The sequence below is a fragment of the Mustela putorius genome, unplaced genomic scaffold (genome assembly GCF_011764305.1).
Source record: "Mustela putorius furo isolate JIRA1106 unplaced genomic scaffold, ASM1176430v1.1 tig00000127_pilon_pilon_pilon, whole genome shotgun sequence".
NCBI lineage: Eukaryota > Metazoa > Chordata > Mammalia > Carnivora > Mustelidae > Mustela > Mustela putorius.
In genome coordinates this window covers 9,893,803-9,913,791 of record NW_025421288.1, presented here as the reverse complement: position 1 = coordinate 9,913,791, position 19,989 = coordinate 9,893,803, and the positions used below count along the sequence as shown (strand labels likewise).

Below are 19,989 nucleotides of genomic sequence, written 5' to 3'. Positions count from 1 at the left end.
CCTCCTCACCCTCAGACTCTCCATTCACCTCCGTCCTTCTCAAGCCTCAGTGTGTCCATCTGCCAAATGGGTGTAACCATCCCTGCCTCACCTACCTGTCTCCCAGGTCGGCTGTAACGACACAAATAAAATGAAATCAGAAACTAGCGAGGTTCCCACCCCTGCCCCGCTCTTGGGGGTAGGGGGGTGTGCCAAGCGCGGCGGGCATCCCGGGGAGCGAGGGGACTACAACTCCCATCCGGCTCCGGGGCCGCGGGCGTCTCCAGCCCCCTCTCCCTGAACTAAGGAAGACGCAGTCGCTGTCCCAAGGAAGCGAGGGAAGCTGAACTGCCCCGGGCATCCCCTACCTAGTTAGGGGCCGGCGAAGGGCCCGGTAGGGCTGGGCCTGGGACCACACAGAGATGTAGGCAGCCTTCCCGGCCCGTACGGAAAGAACCCCCTGTCCAGCCCAGCCAGGAGTTTACTCTTCGGGGCCCGCCCCCCCACTTCCTGGCCGAGGGTTGGCCCCGCCCCCGGGCGCCTCCGCCCTCCCACCTTCACCTTCAGTCGCGTGTCCCATTGGCCGGAGCTCACCTGCTTGTCCGTCGAGGGGCGGGGCAGAGGGCGTGGCGCGGCGCCCAGGTGTGGGCGCGCAGGCGGCAGCGGAGGAAGGTGACAGCGGGGAGGGCGGGAGGGGTGGGGGGAGGACTCGCGGACGACCCGCGGACCGACAGACGGACGGGCCGACGGGCTGGCATGCGAGCGTCCCGGCTCTAGCCCGGGCGCGGGGCTCCGGCCGCAGCCATGGAGCGGCGGCTGCGCGCGCTGGAGCGGCTGGCGCGGGGCGAGGCCGGCGGTGGCCCCGGGCTCGACGGCCTCCTGGATCTGCTGCTGGGGCTGCACCACGAGCTCAGCAGCGCCCCCCTCCGGCGGGAGCGCAACGTAGCGCAGTTCCTGAGCTGGGGTGAGTGACTCGGGCGGGACCGAGGTGGGGCGGCTCTAGGGACACCGCGCGGAGACCCTCTCCCTCCCGCGCCCTGCGCCCACAGACCCTCCCGCGGGGAGCGGCACCCCGACGAGCTACCCGCATAGAGCCCGCACTGGCCCTGACATGTGCCACCGGACCCCTTGGGCCCTCTCAGCTGTACACCTTACCCTCCCTCAGACTCACACACACACTCCTTCCCACTCACAGAAGCTGGCGCGTGTTCACAATACACAACTTACGCAGACACACACAAGCTTGGTCTCAAGTGTAGACCTCAGACTCGTGTCCACCTCACATGTGCTACAGAATCGGGTCAGGGACTCCTCACTCACCCGTCATACTTCATGACCCTGGAGAGCAAACAGGCACACACGCAGACCCGTGTGTCTCACGCACCGACACACACGCTTTCTCAGTCTCCCACATACCGCACAGACATGCCGAGATCCTCACAGCTCAAGGAGAGACCCGGGGAGCCCCACACTTCACCCTGAACGCCATCCCAGCCACACTGGCTGTTACACACTTGCCTACTACTCACAGATCCATGGGGATTGCATACTTGCACATTCCTACACACGCACACACACACACAAACACGTCCATCTCATGGCACACAAGGCCACCCCAAACTGGACACAGGCACCAACCTCAGCCCCTTTCCCTGTGCAGGTCGCTGGCCAGGCTTCCTGAGTCTTTTCCCCAGGGTGGGGGTGGGGGGGTCCGGCTGGAGGTGGGTCTGCACCCCCTCCTAGTTGACTCCTCTGAGTCACTGGAAATGGGTGACCCAGAGCAACGGTCAACCCAGTGTGGGCACCAGCCTGGCACCAGCCTGGCACCAGCCCTGGGCCTCCCTGGTTATGCCTGGCCAGGCCGTGGTGGGGGGGAGGGCATGAAGCCTGGCCGGGAGGGTGGGGTGAGGCCAGTGTTTGCCCAGTGGGTGACTAGCGTTCCCGGCACTCCTTAGCTCTGGGTAGGCACAAGGCCTGGCCTGGTTGGGGGCCCACAAGACAGTCCAGTGAGCTGGCTCCGAGCCTAGCCCTTTCCTCCAGGATGAGGGCAGCTAGGAAGCCCCTGCCTCTGGTACCCGCCACTCCCCTTGGGACTTTTTTGCACCTTACTCCTGTGTTTCTGACCGCATTGTCACCACCTGCTGTGACGCCCACACACGCGTGTGTGTGTATTTGCACACACATGTGCTCCTCCCTGCCAGCCTCTAGTGTCTCTGCCCAGGACCCCAGCATGGGGGCCTGTGTGTTGACATCTCCCGAGGTAACCCAGCAGGGCGGTGACTCACTCTGCTCCTGCTCCAACTTGTCCCCGCTCCAGCCCAGAGCCCCCATCCCCTGTGGCAAGGCAAGAGGACTGGGCAGCTTGTCCTGGAGACCTTGATCCTCCCGACTGTGGGCCCCGGGTTTTGGTTCTTGTCTGGCTGACAGGTAGCCACCCTGGCCTCAGTCCCCCCCCCCCCCCCCGGATGCCTGTGGCTGCTTCTTCCCAGCTGCACACACAGACCTGGGGAAGAGACAATTAATTTCTGTAATGAGGTTTGCACACCACCCCTGCTGCGGGGGTTCTGCCTGATAAACCTGTGGAGCAGCTCTCTGTCCCACCCACAGACCCGCCCAGCTGGCAGGGAGTTTACCTGCTGGCCGGGGGAAACTGAGGCAGGGAGCCAGACTGCAGCTGCCCCCCAACCCCACCACCCATTCTTGCCTCCCTGAGTTTCCAGGCTCCAATCCCCTCCCTAGGCCTGTGGCTTCTCAGGGCCTGGAAAGGGCCTGGGAGTGGCTGGAGATGCCCCCCCAGGGAGTATAGGGGACTGGGAGAAGAGGGGGTTCTCGCCTGGGTGAAAGCCGAGTCCAGAGAGGGAGGCAGGGCCTAGAGTTGTAGGGCTGGTCAGGCCTGGAGGAGATCTTGAGGGTTCACTCCCTCAGGTGCCAGCGTCAGGCGCCAGGGAAAGGTTTTTTGGCTCTGTTTTTAAGTCTTGTGAGAACGTGGGCAGACCTATTTATGCCTCCAGACTGAGAAGGCCCCACATAGGGCACACAAAGCCTGCCCTCCCGGAGCCCTGCAGAGCCACCGTGTGTCCTGTCCTCTGGGGCTGCCCCAGGCCTCCCTCCCAGCCAGGTACCTCCGTGCCTATAGGGTCCCAAGACCAGGGCTCCCAGCTCCCAGTGGCAGGGAAGCCTCTCTGGGGACAAGGAATGTCGTCTGTCCAGTTTCCCAAGACAGGCCCGGGCCTGGTCCTTCCAGGTGCCAAGAACTGTGAGCTGAGGGTGGGAATGGTGTATCCCCTTCCTCCCCAGGGTGACCTGGTCAGCCAGAGTCAGCCCCAGACTGGGAAGGACTACAAGTTCCATCAGCCCCTGGAACCAAGACTACCTAGAGTCAGGGAACCCTGGATTTCAGGAGGTCTGGGGGCCAGGTGGTCAGCAAAGCCCACCTTCCATGCTGCTTACTCCACGACTGAGGCGGGGATGGTGCAGCCCCTCTCAGCAACTTGGCCAGAGACTCCCCCCTCCCTGGGGAGGCCATCCCTGCCCTGGCCTTGTGGGGGTCGCAGCTCCTGCTTTCCCCAGGCAAGAGCCGGAGCCGGGGCCCTCCCCTTGGGGTCCCTGAGCTCTGCTCTGTGTCCCCTCAGCCAGCCCCTTCGTAGCGAAGGTAAAAGAGCTGAGGCTGCAGAGAGATGACTTCGAGATCTTGAAGGTGATCGGCCGAGGGGCCTTCGGGGAGGTGAGCGCAAGGCATGGGATGGGTGGGGAGAGGGGGTTTGCACCCGGGCAGAGCTGACCGCGGTGCTCCCTGTGGCCTCAGGTCGCCGTGGTGAGGCAGAGGGACAGCGGGCAGATTTTTGCCATGAAGATGCTGCACAAGTGGGAGATGCTGAAGAGGGCTGAGGTCGGTTTGGGCTCCGATGGGATTGGGCGTCCTACCAATGGGCAAGGGGTGGGGACGGGGGTGCTGCCAGTGGGGTGTATGGGGCATACCGGGGAAGGGGCAGGCGATGCTGCTGAGCATGCCTCCCCCATTGCTTCCCCACGATAAGCCCTTCTTAGAAGCTAACATAGTTCCCATTTTCCTTATGATAACACTGAGGCCCAGAGCCATAGAGCGCAGGCCCCGGCTCACACAGGCAACCTCATTTTGAGCTCCCAGACTGACTGATTCTTCCTCCATCCCCTGAGCTGGGGAGGAGGGTTTCCTGGGCCCTGATCCCACCATTCCCCCCTGCCCCACTCCCCAAAACTGCTGCAGACTGCCTGTTTCCGGGAGGAGCGGGACGTTCTGGTGAAGGGGGACAGCCGCTGGGTGACCGCTCTGCATTACGCCTTCCAAGATGACGAGTACCTGGTGAGGGGACTCAGCCAGGTTGGGGGGTGTTGCCTGGGGATGAAGGAGATGCTGGGTCCGAGGAGAGAGAGACCCCTCCTGTGGGAACCATGAAGCTTCCACTCCCTGCCACCTGCTGGGCCTGGAGCCCCTGCCTATGCTCTGGCTGGATGCTAGTGACCCCAGAGCTGCTGGGACACACTCATGCCTTCCCAGAACCCCTCAGGACCATGGGGCGGTGGGCAAAAGCGAGGGCCCCAGGACAGTTACCCCCCACTGTCTGATTCTTGGCCACCCCCCTTTCCACCACCATCCAGTACCTGGTGATGGACTACTATGCTGGGGGGGACCTCCTCACTCTGTTGAGCCGCTTTGAAGACCGCCTCCCACCCGAGCTGGCCCAGTTCTACCTGGCTGAGATGGTGCTGGCCATCCACTCTTTGCACCAGCTGGGCTACGTCCACAGGTAGGGCCCCCAGCCCACCCGCTGACTGCCCTGGCGACGGCTGCCAGTGGTTGAGTGCTTAGGACGTGCCAAGCCCTATGCTGGCTGCTTCGTACACGTGACGCCTTTGAGTCCTCCCACCAAAACCCTGTGTGAGGGGGGGGCTGCCCTTGTCTCCAGGTGAGAAAGTCAGGGCTTAGCTTGGGTTTAGCTAGTGGTTTGCACTGGGGCAGTCTGACTCCCGCATCCCCCATGGTGGGCCCTGCTCCCTCCAGGGATCATCTTTATGGGTCCTTCTTCCCAGTCTAACCAGCTTCTCCCTTCCTGGGAGTCAGGAGGCCTTGTCACCAGCCTCCACCACCCCCCGGCCCTCTGTACACATGCACACACACTGTTCCTGTGTGCTCACGGACATGCGTGTGAGCAGATACACGCCAGCGTGCGTGTGCCCAGGTACTCCCATCCAGGCATGTGCCTGCACACACCCCTGCACACACGGCTCAAGCCCTTCCCTTCCCCTGCGCTCCCTCAGGGATGTCAAGCCGGACAATGTCCTGCTGGACATGAACGGTCACATCCGCTTGGCTGACTTCGGCTCGTGTCTCCGGCTCAACAACAGCGGCATGGTAAGGCCCCAGGGTGAGGGCAGGGGCCCCCCGGCACGCAGAGCTTCCCAGGGCAGGAAGGACAGGGTCGAGGCCGCAGGTGGGGTCACTGGGTCAGTGGGAGTGTCAGGGCCAGACCCGGGGGCTCTGGTGAGGAGCCATCAGGCCTAGCCAAGCCCAAGGCTGTCCTCATGGTGTCGACACCCCTCCACCCGCATCCCCCCACACACAGGTGGATTCGTCAGTGGCGGTGGGGACACCGGACTACATCTCCCCTGAGATCCTGCAGGCCATGGAGGAGGGCAAGGGCCACTACGGCCCACAGTGTGACTGGTGGTCTCTGGGTGTCTGTGCCTACGAGCTGCTCTTCGGGGAGACGCCCTTCTATGCTGAATCCCTCGTGGAAACCTACGGCAAGATCATGAACCACGAGGTCTGGCTGCCAGGAGGGTGGCAGGAGTCCTAAGCCCCCATAGCTGGGATGTCCATGGGCGGGGGTGGGGTCCGGGACGCCCACCTGCACCCTCCCTCCCCCTGGCCTACAGGATCACCTGCAGTTTCCCTCGGACACGCCCGACGTGCCCGCCGCTGCCCGGGACCTGATCCGCCAGCTGCTGTGCCGCCAAGAGGACCGGCTGGGCCGTGGGGGGCTGGATGACTTCCGGAACCACCCCTTCTTTGAGGGCGTGGACTGGGAGCGCCTGGCAACCAGCACGGCCCCCTACATCCCTGAGCTTCGTGGGCCCGTGGACACCTCCAACTTCGACGTGGATGACGACACGCTCAACCATCCGGTGAGTTGTGGGTCCCGCTGCTGGACCTTGCTGGCTGTAAGCCCCCAGAAGTTCTCCAGAGGTTCACAGGCATTACGGTTCACCTGTGCTACGGTGGGTTGTAACGAGTGAAGGTCTTTGGACCTCAAGTGTCATCCTATGAACCGGAGGTCTTGTGAGGAAGAACTCTCAGTGGCACCTGGGAGGCCATGGCTGTGAGGACTCGCAGGGGTCATGGTCTGCTTAGGTGGGGACCAGGTCACCCTCCTCGGTTCCATCTGAGCAGGAGGAGGTCGGCATTCCCAGTCCCAGGGCAGTCTCCGGGTTTTGAACCTCAGCCTGGAGACAGGCCTGTGGGGTGTGACACTCCTTCCCCTCCTGCTGCAGGGAACCCTCCCACCGCCCTCCCATGGGGCCTTCTCTGGCCACCACCTGCCATTCGTGGGCTTCACCTACACCTCGGGAAGGTGAGTCTAGACCTCACATACCTAGTGGGAGGCCTGGCCTGGAGGTCACTGGGCACATGGGCCACTAGGACCCCGGGAAAGAGGTTGAATGGCCTACCCGATGCCTGTCCGTGACTGGAGTCTGGGTGCGTACTCTGAGCTCTCGGGGAGACAAGTCCCATGTGCTCAAATTCTGGTGGAGCCATGCCGATGCCCCGTCTGGGTCGCATCCCAGCATCTGGCCCTTAGAGGACCCTCCACGCAGGCTGAGAGGGTCCCAGACTCAGAAGCAGAGACCTAGAGTTGGAAGGGCCCCTCCCAGTCCCTGAGCCACCTTTTATGCCTCTTGATGCCCATTCTACACTGGGCCAGGTGACCTAGATCATTCGAGGGGCTGGCCTGAGACGGCGGCAGCAGTGAGGAGGCACTCGGAGGAGCCAGCAAATGGATCCAACCGGCACTCTGAGCGCCACCGTGTACGGGGGATGGGGCCAGCTGGCCCTGATCACTGTCCTCATGCCAGTCCCTGGAAGAGGGCCTTGAGGAAACTGAGGCTCAGATATGTTAGGTGACCAGTCAAGTTCAAGCAGCCTCTTAGGTCCAGGGCTGGGGCTTGAACCTGGGTCTGGGGGATCTTGGGGCACGGCCCTGCCCACTGGGATCCTGGGGGCAGGGTCTGGTCCGGTCTGGTCTGTTTCTGCCAGCACAGAGCCCAGGGCTGGGTCCGGAGCTGGCACGCAGAGGGTGTTTCTTGGATGAATGGATGAGTGGATGCGGGAAGGTGGAGGGGCCCTGCGTGGGGTGGGGCTTCTGCCACCAAATGTCGTCCTGCTCTCCCCAGTCCGGACCCTGAGAGCAGTTCCGAGCAGTGGGCTGGCCTCGAGCGGCAGCTCCGTTGTCTGGAGCAGGAGAAGACGGAGCTGAGCCGGAAGCTCCAAGGTACTAGGGAGCCAGCCCGGCCGGGGTTGGGGGTGGAGTCTGACCCGAGAGCTACTGTTGGACTAGCTGCTCACCGACGGGTGCCCACCCCCTGCCCCGCAGAGGCCCTGCAGTTCTCCTCAGACCATCGGGAGCTGGAGAGGCTACGGAAGGAAGTGCAGACTCTACAGGGCAGGCTGTCAGGTATCCCGCGCCCCCGCCCCCATGCCCTCCCCCCCCCCCCGATCTCTTACCCCCATCCTCACCCCGGAGGCTGAGCGGTGTAACTGGCGCCCCTGGGTCCAGCCTGGATTCCAGTCGTGTCCCGACTCTGGACACGAGGTGTGGTCTTAGGGAAATATTTTAAACTCTCTGAGCCTGCCCATAGGAAATGGGCCAAGAAGACCCATTTTCTTGGGCTGGGGTGAGGGTTTTGGCGCATGTGGAGTGGCTGAGGCCATCAGTATGCAAGGGCCTCAGTGACCATTCCTGGCAGAGACGCCGAGGGACAGCAAGGCCCAGACAGATGGTGGGAGCCCGGGCCAGGACGGCGAGCTACGGCAGGAGCGAGACGGGCTCGTCCAGGTGAGGGCCTGGTGTGGTGGGGGAGCGGCCCAGGGCTCTGTGCTCAGGAGATCTGTGCCCTGACTCCAGGCCTTGCCCTCTGCACCCGCTCTCTGGGCCTCCAGGAGCTGGCCGAGGCTCAGGCAGGACTGCGGGCGCAGGCTCAGGAGCTACACAGAGCCCAGGAGCGGCAGGAGGAGCTGCTCCAGAGGCTGCGGGAGGCCCAGGAGAGAGAAGCGGCCACAGCCAGCCAGACCCAGACCCTGAGCTCCCAGCTGGAGGAAGCCCAGGAGAGCAGCAGGAAGGTGTGTGATAGGGGCAGGTGGGGACTGCTGCTGTGACACACACACACACACACACATAAACACACACCCCTTGGGGCTGGAAGAAGCCCTGGGAGCTTGGGGCTTGGTGCTGGCAACACTGCACACCTTCGCACCCCCACTGTGGATGCCCGAGGCCCCAGCGAGGGGATGCATTGGCCGGGGGACCCGGCTGGACGGTCACTGCCTGCATCCCTGCCATGGCTGCCAGGGCCCAGAGAGTGTAGCAAGGCGGGGGAGTGGCTTGGTGTGGACATGGTCAGCAGTGGCTGTCCCCATGCCTCCTCGTCACAGTTACAGGCCCAGGTGGCTACCCTCTGCCGGGAGGTGACACAGCTCCAGAGACAGAGGGAACGAAGTCTTGAGAAGGACTCTTTCCGGGTCAAGGTAGGGCCGTCTAACCTCTTCCAAGGGGCACTTCCGCCTGGGTCCCTGGAGTGCGGTGGGCCATAGCTCCTCAGGCCCCTGCCCTGACCTGTCTCCGTGTCCCCAAGACCATCCACACTGCCTCTGAGACCAATGGCACGGGGCTGCCGGAGGCCGGGCCTCAGGAAGCGCAGCTGAGGAAGGAGGTGGCGGCCCTGCGCGCGCAGCTAGAGCAGGCCCGTGGCCACGCGTGAGTTGGGCCGCCGGGGTTGGGGGGGCGGAGGGGGCCTGCGCTGGGAGTCATCGGGCCATCCTCGCTTCCCCAGGCTGAGTGGGAAGGAGGAGGCTCTGTGCCGGCTACAGGAAGAGAACCGGAGGCTGAGCCTCGAGCAGGAGCGGGTGAGCATGGCGGACGGAGGTGGACAGACCAACAGGCAGCGGGACGGAAGTGGGGAGCTGGCGGGGGGGATGGTCCGAGCTGCCAGGGCCCTAGAGCAGGCGGTCTCCCCAGCCCGGTAGCACCACAGCTGGCAGGCGAGCTATGGTGGGTAAACTAGGGTGGGGCTCGAGGGTGCTGGGACCCCCAGGGACTGACCCTTTTCCTGCCTGGTCCCCAGCTGGTGGAAGAGCTTGAACGGGAGCAGCAGAGCAAGCAACAGCTGGAGGGTGAACGGCGGGAGACGGAGAGCAACTGGGAGGCCCAGATCGCTGACATCCTTAGCTGGTGGGAGCCGACGGGGTAGTGGGGAGGGGCTGGGCCCAGGTGGGGCTGAGGGTCCAGGCCATGACCATGAACCCCCTTTGCCATCAGGGTGAACGACGAGAAGGTCTCAAGGGGCTACCTGCAGGCCCTGGCCACCAAGATGGCCGAGGAGCTGGAGTCCTTGCGGAACGTGGGCACCCAGACGCTCCCTTCCCGGCCGCTGGTGAGAGCCTGCGAACACCCTGGGGGGCGGGCGTCCCAGGAGCCTCCCTCGGTAGACAAGGACACTGAGCTCGTGGAAGATCGGTGACTTGCCTGAGCTCACAGCAGGCCAGTAGCCAGTCTAGCGCTTTGAGTCTGGCCAGGTGGCGTGGACAGCAGTGCGCTCAGGTGGGAGGGGCCTCCGAGGCAGCCAGGCCCTGGGAGGCATCTTACGCTGGCGCCCCCTGGCCACCAGGACCACCAGTGGAAGGCACGGCGGCTGCAGAAGATGGAGGCATCGGCCAGGCTGGAGCTGCAGTCGGCGCTGGAGGCCGAGATCCGGGCCAAGCAGAGCCTGCAGGAGCGGCTGACGCAGATGCAGGAGGCCCAGCTGCAGGCCGAGAGGTGAGAGCACGGGCAGGCCCCGCCAAGGGGGCTCGGGACCTCTGCGGAGGCCTCTGACGAGCCCTCTGCTGCCTGTCTCCCAGCCGCCTGCAGGAGGCCCAGAAGCAGAACCAGGGCCTGCAGCAGGAGCTGGCTGCGCTGCGAGAGGAGCTGGCGGCCCGCGGCCCAGGAGGTGAGTGCTCCCGTGGCCCCGGGGAGCAGGTGTCCCCACAGCCCGGGGGTGGGGGTGGGTGAGTGCTCCCACAGCCCAGAGGTGGGTGCTCCCGCAGCCCGAAGGGTGAGTGCTTGTCTGCCTGCCTGTGCTGGAGTGAGGCCTCCGGCTCCAGCCTCATGAGGACTGAGGGGGGTCCACGACAGCCTTACAAGACTGTGGAGACAAGTCCAGACTCTGCTGCTTACCCCACTGTTACCCAGCACTTACAGAATGCCTGCTGTACCCACCACAGCCTGCCGTCTGTGGTCCGTTTCACTCAGGTGGAAACTGAGGCACGGTCTGGCCCCCAGTTCCTCAGGAGCGAGGGTTAGGGCTGGGCCAGGGCCCCACCCCCAGTGACCTGTGCTCTCTGTTTGCAGACACGAAGCCCTCGAACTCCCTGATTCCCTTCCTGTCCCTCCGGAGCTCAGAGGTAAGAACTGTGCGCGGCGGGGCCGGTTGGAGGGAGTCCTGGGGAGAAGCACAGGGGTCTTGACTTCCTCCTCATCTCACTGCCCAGAAGGAGTCCACCAAGGATGCTGGTCTCTCGGGAGAGGCCCCGAGGCCCGGTGTGGAGCCAGAGCTGAGGCCAGAGGGCCGCCGCAGCCTGCGCCTGGGGGTGAGGACAGGCGTGAGTCCCGCGTTTCGGGGGCTGAGGCAGCCCCCCCGGCTGCCTGTGCCCTCCTCACCCATCCACTTGCCTCCCCCGTAGGCTGTGTTCCCCAAAGCGCCCGCTGCTCCCACCGCCCCTGCTGAAGGTCCTCCAGCAAAGGTCAGCACCCAGAGGGCTGGAGTGGGGTGGGGGCACCAAGCCATTCTGCCAGGTCCCTGCCTGGGTCCCTCCCCAGGCGTCACAGCTGGCAGACTCCACAGGGGACGGGGGTGGTGAGTTTGAGCACCGTGACGGGCTCACTGGGGCTGGGCTCACACTGCCAAGGCTCGTCCCCTGGATCCACCGGAGGGTGGCTTCGGGGATGGGCCACAGGGTCCTGGGAGGCCATGGTCAGCTGTGGGTAACAGGCGTGTCCTGCCTCCCCAGCCTGGTTCGCATGCGCTGCGACCCCGGACCTTCCCGTCCCCTACCAAGTGTCTCCGCTGCACCTCGCTGATGCTGGGCCTGGGCCGCCAGGGCCTGGGCTGTGACGGTGAGACCCCGCCCCACTCCACCTGCGTGCCCCGCTCCTGTTCCTGGGGGAGGGAATGAGACGCCCTGATCCGGACGCACCCCAGTTTTCCTGCTGCTCTGTTTCGTGCTCTCTTTTTTTTTCTCACGTGATGGGGGAATTGGTGACAGTTCAGAGTCCTGGTTCCAGGCTGTCCCCACCCAGCCTCATACCACCGGCTTCTGCTTTCCCCACAGCCTGTGGCTACTTCTGTCACTCAGCATGTGCCCCCCAAGCCCCGCCCTGCCCCGTGCCCCCTGACCTCCTCCGCACAGCCCTGGGAGTGCACCCCGAAACGGGCACGGGCACAGCCTACGAGGGCTTCCTGTCGGTGAGCTGGGTCTGGCCGGGGAGGGGGAGGCCAGCGCGGGTCGGCTGAGAGCCCGGCGGGCCCTCCCATGCCTGCTGTTCCCCCCAACCCTGCAGGTGCCGCGGCCCTCGGGCGTCCGGCGCGGCTGGCAGCGCGTGTTTGCTGCCCTCAGTGACTCCCGCCTGCTCCTGTTTGACGCCCCTGACCCACGGCTCAGCCCGGCCAGCGGGGCCCTCATGCAGGCCCTGGATCTGAGGTGGGTACCAGGCAGGGGTGGTGGGAGCGAAGGGCTGCAGGGGTTGGGGGGAGGCAGCCAGGGGCCCTGTGACTTCTGACCAGCTCCATGGACCTCCCCAGGGACCCCCAGTTCTCAGCCACCCCGGTCCTAGCCTCTGATGTCATCCACGCCCAGTCCAGGGACCTGCCATGCATTTTTAGGGTGAGTGCCGGGCGGGGTGAGCCGGGCCGCCATCCGCCTCTGCATGGCCCTGCTCCAGCCACGCTTCTCTGTGTCCTTCTCCGTGGCTGCCCTCTTCACCGCCCCCTGCCCCCACCACCCCATCACCTCCACAGGGACAGCTACCGTAGCCTCCATCCCACAGTGCAGCACGCTTTCTGTTTGTGACGCTGGCTGTGTCCTGCTCTGTTAGGATCCTTCTGTGGCTTCCTATCACCTCAGGGTGCTCCTGAGTATGGCCTTGGGTCCTCCCATTTCTGACCCTGCAGGCCTCCCCGGCCTCCCTCTGGATCCTCTCTCTGCTCTGAACACGGCTTGCTTTCTCCAGTTCCAAAAGTGCCTTGTAACCACGGACCCTTCCCATCCCGTGTCCTCTGCTCGGCCCAGGCCATACCTGAGCCTCTCCCCAGCCTGGACCATTCCCGGTTACTCCACTCACCCTCGGGGCTCCAGCGGAAACGTCTCTTCCCCACAGAGGTCATCCTTCCCTCTCAGCCTGGCCCGGGCCCTGCTGGATGTTCCCACAATGCCCATCCCTCCCCACCGTGGCACTGGCTCAGGGCTCTGGCCTTGGTGTGCCAGTCTGACCGTCCTGCCTGGCAAATCACCTGCTGGAAGACAGCTTCCAGCCGGGCACCTGACTGCTCCCGATGGTGCTAAGAGGCATCGGCCCGGGGAGGGAGGGGATGGCCGACTGTCGGTCCACAGCCCTCCAGCCTGGGCCCCTGCCCGCAGGTGACGGCCTCCCAGCTGACCGTGCCGCCCGCCGTGTGCACCGTGCTGCTGCTGGCCGAGAGCGAGGCCGAGAGGGAGCGCTGGCTGCAGGTGCTGGGCGAACTGCAGCGCTTGCTGCTGGACACGCGGCCAAGGCCAAGGCCTGTGTACACGCTGAAGGAAGCCTATGACAACGGGCTGCCGCTGCTGCCCCACGCACTCTGCGCCGCCATCATCGGTGAGCCGCATGGCTCTGGGGAGGAGCCTGGGCCTGTCGGGAGGGTTTCTGCCTGGTCACTGCCCGGTCCCTGCCGGGTCCCTACATCCACGAGCTGCAGACTCTCTGCATTATGTCCGTGACCCTCCCCCAGGCGTGGCTCTATAGGCAGCCCGGAGCCAGGGGCTTAGGTCTAGGCTTCTGCCACTCCATTTCTCTGTGCCTCAGAGTTTCTGCTTTTTCTCAAAGCATCTTAAGTGCTTTAGCAAGAGATGAATGAGGGCTCCCATCCTGGCTTTCTTACCGGCAGTGGGGAGACCACGGGGGAGCCTCATACTGCCCTCTGTGGGGCCGCTGTGTTCGTCCAGGAGCCTGGGGCTCAGCGGGACCTCCATGAAGAAGTGAGGGAGCAGTGCCTCCTGGCTTCCCTAGGCAGCTCACCTTGGCCTTAGCCAGCCCCTGCCCTGGAGACCTGGGGCCTCCCCCTGCACTCAGAGTGGGCACCCCAGGAGAGACTGTGCAGCTCCTCCTGACACAGGGCCCCTGTGTCCACCGGTCACTGGGAGGACAAGGGCACTGGCTGAGCAGGGACTGCTGTGAGCCGGGCACTCATGGGCAGCTCTGGGAGAAAGGACCCCTTGTCCCTACTTTACTTCAGGAGGGACAAGCCTCTGAGAGGTGACAGGACTTACCCCAAATCCCACAACTTGGGGTGGGGGCCTCTCACTCTGCCCCTGGCCCTTGTGGGCCTTCCCCCGGCCCCCTGTAGAGCCAGCCCAGACTTTGAGAGAAAAGGGTCGGGTGACTCAGGGACAGCGGGCTTGCCGTCCCCATGTCCTCAGGAGAAGCTGAGGCTTAGTAAGGACGGGCAGGCTGCCTCATCTGCAGCTGCCGATGGGCCCCCTGAGCCCTGATTCTCTCCCTCCCGCTACCAGACCAGGACCGGCTTGCTCTGGGCACCGAGGAGGGCCTCTTTGTAATCCACCTGCACAGCAACGGTACGTGCCCAGCAGGGCGGGGGTAGGCCTGGGTGGGGGTCAGCCCCAGGGGCGGGGAGAGGATGGGCACGGTTGCTGATACTCTCCTCTGCCAACCCCGAAGACATCTTCCAGGTGGGCGAGTGCCGGCGGGTGCAGCGGCTGGCTGTGAGCCCCGCGGCGGGCCTTCTGGTCGTGCTGTGCGGCCGCGGCCCCAGCGTGCGCCTCTTCGCCCTGGCCAAGCTGGAGAGCGCAGAGGTGGTGGGTGCCAAGATCCCCGAGTCTCGAGGCTGCCAGGCGCTGGCAGCCGGGCGCATCCTGCAGGCCCGCACCCCTGTACTCTGTGTAGCTGTCAAGCGCCAAGTGCTCTGCTACCAGCTGGGCCCGGGCCCAGGGCCCTGGCAGCGGCGGATCCGGGAGCTGCAGGCACCAGCACCTGTGCAGAGCCTGGGGCTGCTGGGCGACCGGCTGTGCGTGGGAGCCGCTGGTGCCTTTGCCCTCTACCCGCTGCTCAACGAGGCTGCGCCCTTAGCGCTAGGGGCCGGTCTGGTGCCAGAGGAGCTGCCACCGTCCCGCGGGGGCCTGGGTGAGGCGCTGGGCGCCGTGGAGCTCAGCCTCAGTGAGTTCCTGCTGCTCTTCACCACTGCGGGGGTCTATGTGGACAGCGCCGGCCGCAAGTCTCGCATCCACGAGCTGTTGTGGCCAGCAGTGCCCACGGGCTGGGGTAAGGCCTGCTCAGGGCCAGGCTGCGGAGGGTCCTCCTGCCTGACCACCCCCTGCTTTGCCCTCGGTGGACCACACCAGATCTTCCTCTCCTGGGCCTCTCTGCTCGTGCTCTTCCCCTCGCCTAAACTGTTTTTCTTGTACCTGGCAAACTCTTAACAGCCAAGTCCAGCCCCGATGCCAGCTCAGGGCCTGGAGCTGGTAGGCTCTCCGTAAATGACCACCACGACTTCTGTCATTGTCATTGCTGCTCTCATGCTCCCCACCCTACCTTCCCCCATTTCTGGTCCTTTGTTTCTTTTTGCTCCCCTACCTGTGTGTGCAGACCTCAGCCCTACTGCTCTTTGTACCTTCTTGTAATAACTGGTTTGGTACGATGGGGGTCTTGTGGAATGGGCTGGGGCTGGTTTCTTCATCACATCCTGCACCAGCCCAGGGAAGCACATCCTAGGGGCTATGAATGTTTGGAGGAATTAATGAGTGAATGAATGAATGAATGAATGAACAGGGCAGTGGAGGAGTCCAACACATGCGCAGGTAACTGTGAGATGGCGTTGGGCTAGAAGACAGGGACACAGCTCCCTTCACAAGCAGAGGCTTTTCTCGGGTTGGGCCTGTGGGTTGGGTGTAGCACAGACTTCGTCTGTAGGAGTTGGAATCAGGCTGCCCAGGGCTAATTCCCAGCTCTCACTCACCACTGGGTGACCTTGGCCACTGCTCAGCTCTGGGGTTCCATTGCGTCATCTGTAAGTTAGGGATGATAACGCGACCTGCCCAGAGTTGTTTAAGAAATGAAGGAGAAAAAGTCTGCCAAGTGGTGGGAACTATGCCTGGCATGCCACTTAGTGAGTGCTCTGAGACTGTAATCTGATTTCTTCTGGATGTTGGGTGGGGCAAGCTGGAGTCTTCAGAAGGACCTTCGGTGGGGCGTGGAAGTTACTGTGTGGCGGCAGGACCCAGGGGGGTGTTCCCCGGGCCACGGCGGAGGAGATGAGGCCACAGAGGTGCCTGGTTTGTGGGGGCTGCTCAGCACGTCTCCTGCCCCGCAGGCTATGCAGCCCCCTACCTGACAGTGTTCAGCGAGAACTCCATCGACGTGTTTGATGTAAGGAAAGCAGAATGGGTCCAGACGGTGCCACTCAAGAAGGTGAGGGCCTGCCCAGACCCCTGGCCCTGGAGTGGGGTGCAGTCGGGGAGCGCGGCTGACCTCTGTGCCTGCTGCCTCAGGTGCGACCCCTAAACCCGGAGGGCTCCCTGTTCCTCTTTGGCACGGAGAAGGTCCGCCTGACCTACCTCAGGAACCGGCTGGCAGGTGAGAAGTGCGTGTGCAAGACAGTCCCGAGTGTGTGCCTTCACGTGTGGGTGTGTGACGCTGGGCTCCAGCGGACGGGGGCCCTGGGCACTTGGGAGCACCGTCCGGCCCTCTGCTCCTCCCACAGAGAAGGACGAGTTCGACATCCCCGACCTCACTGACAACAGCCGACGCCAGCTGTTCCGCACCAAGAGCAAGCGCCACTTTTTCTTTCGCGTGTCGGAAGAGCAGCGGCAGCAGCGGCGCAGGTGCGCCTGCGCGGTGCGGCAGCTGGGCGGGGCCTCCCGAGTTTGGGGGCGGGGCGAAACCCAGGCCCGTCCCGGGGGCGGGTCCGTTTGGGGAGAGGGTCGGCGTGAAGGAGTTACCCCTTCCCCCCATATCCCTCCACCCGCAGGGAGATGCTGAAGGACCCCTTTGTGCGCTCCAAGCTCATCTCGCCGCCCACCAACTTCAACCACCTGGTGCACGTGGGCCCCACGGACGGGAAGCCCAGCGCCAGGGACCTGCCCCGGGTGAGTTCTCCGGAGCCAATCACAAGCCGCCATGCGGAGGCTCAGCCAATCACCGGCCTTCCCGACCCGCTTGAGCCTCTGCTTACCTGGGACCCGAGACCTCAGCCTGTCCAGGCGGGGGTCCCCACTGCTACGGCTTCACCGCCCGGTCCCAGCCCTTCTGCACTGCCCCCCAACAGGCTCCAGAAGGGAAGGGCCGAGGCACGCGCAGCTCCGGCCCGCAGCGTCCCCACAGCTTCTCGGAGGCTTCGCGGCGCCCAGCCTCCGTGGGCAGTGACGGGCTTTCTGGAGACGCGGACGCCAGTAAGGACAACCCCGCTGCTTCCACTGCCTTCATTAGCTCCCAGAAGTTTCCACCCCCTTTGGACTCCTCATATTTGACCTTGGATTTCTGTGTCCCTCCCCACCCCCACCCCTACCATCCTGCTCCTGGAGCAGTGAAGAGGAAGCCTTGGACATCTCTGTCCAGCGAGTCCGTGTCCTGCCCCCAGGGATCTCTGAGCCCCGCAGACTCCCTGATACAGGTGAGCTGGTGGGGTTTTCTCCTCCCCTGTAAAAGCACAGGCAGTTCTGTCCGGGCTGGGACCTGAAGCCACAGAACAAGCTGGGCCCATCCCTGCCCTGGATACTAAGAGAGGCTGACTCGCCCCACAGTGGGCCCCAACGGAGGCCTCGAGTCAGGTCACCCTAGGTGGGAATCTTGGCCCTCACTGTCCCAGGAGTGTGGCCCTGGGCGAGATGTCCGGCCTCCCTTTCACCTATAAAATGAGGTTATTGTGAGATTATTCTAGAAATGATAGCTGTACGAGGCGATGATGACTACAGCAGGGTGCCTGACACATGGGGAGAAGTCACAGAAGGGGAACTCTTCAGAGGCCCAACCTGGGGTGGAGGATCAGAGGAGAGGCCGCTCTGGCTGGGCACAGGGGAAGGTGTAAGAGCTGGGAAGGCTCCCCTTCACCCTCGGGTCACTTCTTCACTGCCACCCCCACTGGAGCCACGCCAGGCCACTCAGAGCCCTGGGACTTGCCATATTCTTTCACACCTTCAGGCTCTTGCCCCTGACATCCCCCTGGCGTGAATGCCCTCTCGTTAAAGTCCAGGCCACTCTCAAGGCTCTCCACTAATATCACTGCCTGGCAGCCACCAGCCTCCGTAGGACCCGGGCCCTGCTCCACATCCCTCCTTGTCAATCCTTCTGTGCTATGGTTTTCCTCCGATGCCAGTCCTCCTCCCTCAACTGTGGGCTCCCCGATAGTGAGGGTCAAGTTTGGCTTCTGCCTAGAGAAAAGTGTGTTTGCTGACTGATGAAGAATTGAGTAAATGAACAAAGGGGCTTTGATTTGGGCTCCAGGGTTAAGTAGGAGTTACCCAGGGCTTTTTCTCCTATAGTCCTATTCCCACCTCACATCTGGCCTCCTCCAAGGGCCCTGATGCAGCAGGTGATGGGTCTTGGGAAGGCCTGTGGGGGGCACTGGTCTGGTGAGGAAAGAGTCTTTCCTTCTGTTTCCCCTCCAGGTGTCAGAACGGCCCCGGAGCCTTCCCCCAGCCCCTGAATCAGAGGGCTCCCCTTGACACCCTCTGGCAGGGCCCACCCCGATCCCAGGACCAAGAGACAGAAACGAGCGAAGAGCTTGAGGAATGCCATGCTCCGGCTGGCCCGGGATGTGTGCAAATTCGGACTCAGGGAGGGCCTGGGTCAGAGAGCGACTTGGAAGCTGGTCTGGGTACCCAGGACCCGGGGGGCCTGACTCCCAGCCCTTATCCTGCCTTTCCCCTCTGCTCCCAGCCCCTGTCTGTGCTAGCTATGGGAAGAGAATGGCCCCCTTTCTGCCCTGGGGGCCCATCTGCCCTGGAGTCCTGGGGCAATTGTGCCAAAGCTCTCCTTTTCAGTGCCAAGCCTTAGAAAGCCTGCAAGCAAGAGTCAGGATGAGGGGTAGAGAAGGACTGGGCCTTGGGAGCAACGGGGGGGGGTCTTGACTGCGGACTGTCTAGACGGTAGGTGAGGCCACGTTGGGGTGTATCGCAGTATCTGCTCAGGGTCAATGTAGGAAAGACAAGAGTCTGATCCAAAGGAAAGGAGAATGGGGCGCCTGGCTGGCTCAGTCAGTAGAGCATACGACTCTTGATCTCAGGGTTGTGAGTTCAAGCCCCATGTTGGGTGTAGAGATTACTTAAAAATTAAAATATATTTTTTTTTCAAAGGGAAGGAGAATAGGAACAGAGAATGTAGATGAGGGAGGATGTAGGTGAAGGAAGTCGGAGAAGGTCGGGACGGAAAGGAAGTGAGGGCGGCGGTGTTAGTGACTGGCAGGAGGGGGAGGGGAGGCACCCAGAGGAGAGGGTTAGAGGAAGAGCGCAGCAGAGCCGAGGGGCCCGGAGGAGAACACTACTAATGGGGCCTTTCTCTCTGGGGAGGAGCTCGGCGGGGTTGGAGACAGAGAGGGGCCCTGTGAACCAACTGACCTTGTATCTAATCCGCCCAGGGGGAGATCACTCCTAGACAGGGACAGGATGGGGAGGGTATTTATAAAGGCTACTTGGTGGGAGATGGCACCTGATGGGGGCCGCTGGAGGGTCTCCAGGCACACTCTGGCCCCTCCCAGAAAGGGGGGGTGGTCCTTTCTCTCAAAGCTTCAACCACCTGTGTATTAGGGGGATCATAGGAGGCATTTTATTATTGATCATAGTCATTATTATTGTTATTATATTACTATTTTTATTAAACTTCCCTCTACTGACAAGTTGGGGGCAAAATAAGTATTTATCTCTTCAAACGCCATATTCCCAGGAGGGACTGACCTTGATGCTCTGTGAGTCAGTTGGAAACCAATAAAGATGACTTTTTAAGCTGCTGGCCTCCCTGCCTGGATCTGTCTTCCTGGGGCTCAGAAACTGGGGTGGCGGGGAGAGGTCAAAGATGGAGGGAGGAAGCGGGATGTCGGGATAGTTAAAGAATTGAGTTCTCGGGGCGCCTGGGTGGCTCAGTGGGTTGGGCCGCTGCCTTCGGCTCGGGTCATGATCTCAGGGTCCTGGGATCGAGCCCCACATTGGGCTCTCTGCTCTGCGGGGAGCCTGCTTCCTCCTCTCTGCCTGCCTCTCTGCCTACTTGTGATCTCTGTCTGTCAAATAAATAAATAAAATCTTTAAAAAAAAAAAAAAAAAAAAAAAAAAAGAATTGAGTTCTCTCCCCCATACTTCCAGGAATCAGATGACACATGCCAGTGGGGGTGAGGACAGTTCAACAGCAAAGGGACGGTTTACAGAAACGTGGTCAGTGTTCAGGGAACCTGCCAAGGAGAGGCGGGGCTCCGGGGCTCCTGAGCACGAGCCGCGTGGGAAGAGATGGCGGTGTCACCCGA

At 63.1% G+C, this 19,989-nt stretch overlaps 1 protein-coding gene across 5 annotated transcripts; it reads left to right on the top strand.

Moving 5' to 3' along the window:
• The first annotated feature begins 301 nt into the window (after nucleotides 1–301).
• CDC42BPG (CDC42 binding protein kinase gamma) lies at nucleotides 302–19,480 on the top strand. Of its 5 annotated transcripts, none has more exons than XM_045064579.1 (37): nucleotides 302–943; nucleotides 3,612–3,703; nucleotides 3,785–3,868; nucleotides 4,226–4,321; nucleotides 4,618–4,766; nucleotides 5,278–5,371; nucleotides 5,583–5,783; nucleotides 5,896–6,144; nucleotides 6,511–6,590; nucleotides 7,411–7,508; nucleotides 7,611–7,691; nucleotides 7,984–8,072; nucleotides 8,177–8,356; nucleotides 8,669–8,761; nucleotides 8,869–8,990; nucleotides 9,067–9,139; nucleotides 9,358–9,464; nucleotides 9,552–9,666; nucleotides 9,901–10,049; nucleotides 10,133–10,221; nucleotides 10,623–10,675; nucleotides 10,766–10,861; nucleotides 10,955–11,014; nucleotides 11,282–11,387; nucleotides 11,603–11,736; nucleotides 11,832–11,971; nucleotides 12,055–12,154; nucleotides 12,908–13,124; nucleotides 14,039–14,101; nucleotides 14,205–14,804; nucleotides 15,853–15,950; nucleotides 16,031–16,115; nucleotides 16,243–16,363; nucleotides 16,510–16,627; nucleotides 16,807–16,930; nucleotides 17,063–17,151; nucleotides 18,146–19,480. In XM_045064579.1, exons 1-37 carry the CDS (start codon nucleotides 784–786, stop codon nucleotides 18,200–18,202), a joined length of 4,662 nt encoding a protein of 1,553 aa, XP_044920514.1. In that variant the 5' UTR covers nucleotides 302–783; the 3' UTR covers nucleotides 18,203–19,480. The 5 variants fall into 5 exon arrangements, with proteins under 5 accessions (XP_044920514.1, XP_044920500.1, XP_044920519.1 ...); XM_045064565.1 differs by having other exon boundaries at nucleotides 10,763–10,861; XM_045064584.1 differs by having other exon boundaries at nucleotides 303–943; nucleotides 10,763–10,861; nucleotides 12,073–12,154.
• The last annotated feature ends 509 nt before the right edge of the window (nucleotides 19,481–19,989 follow it).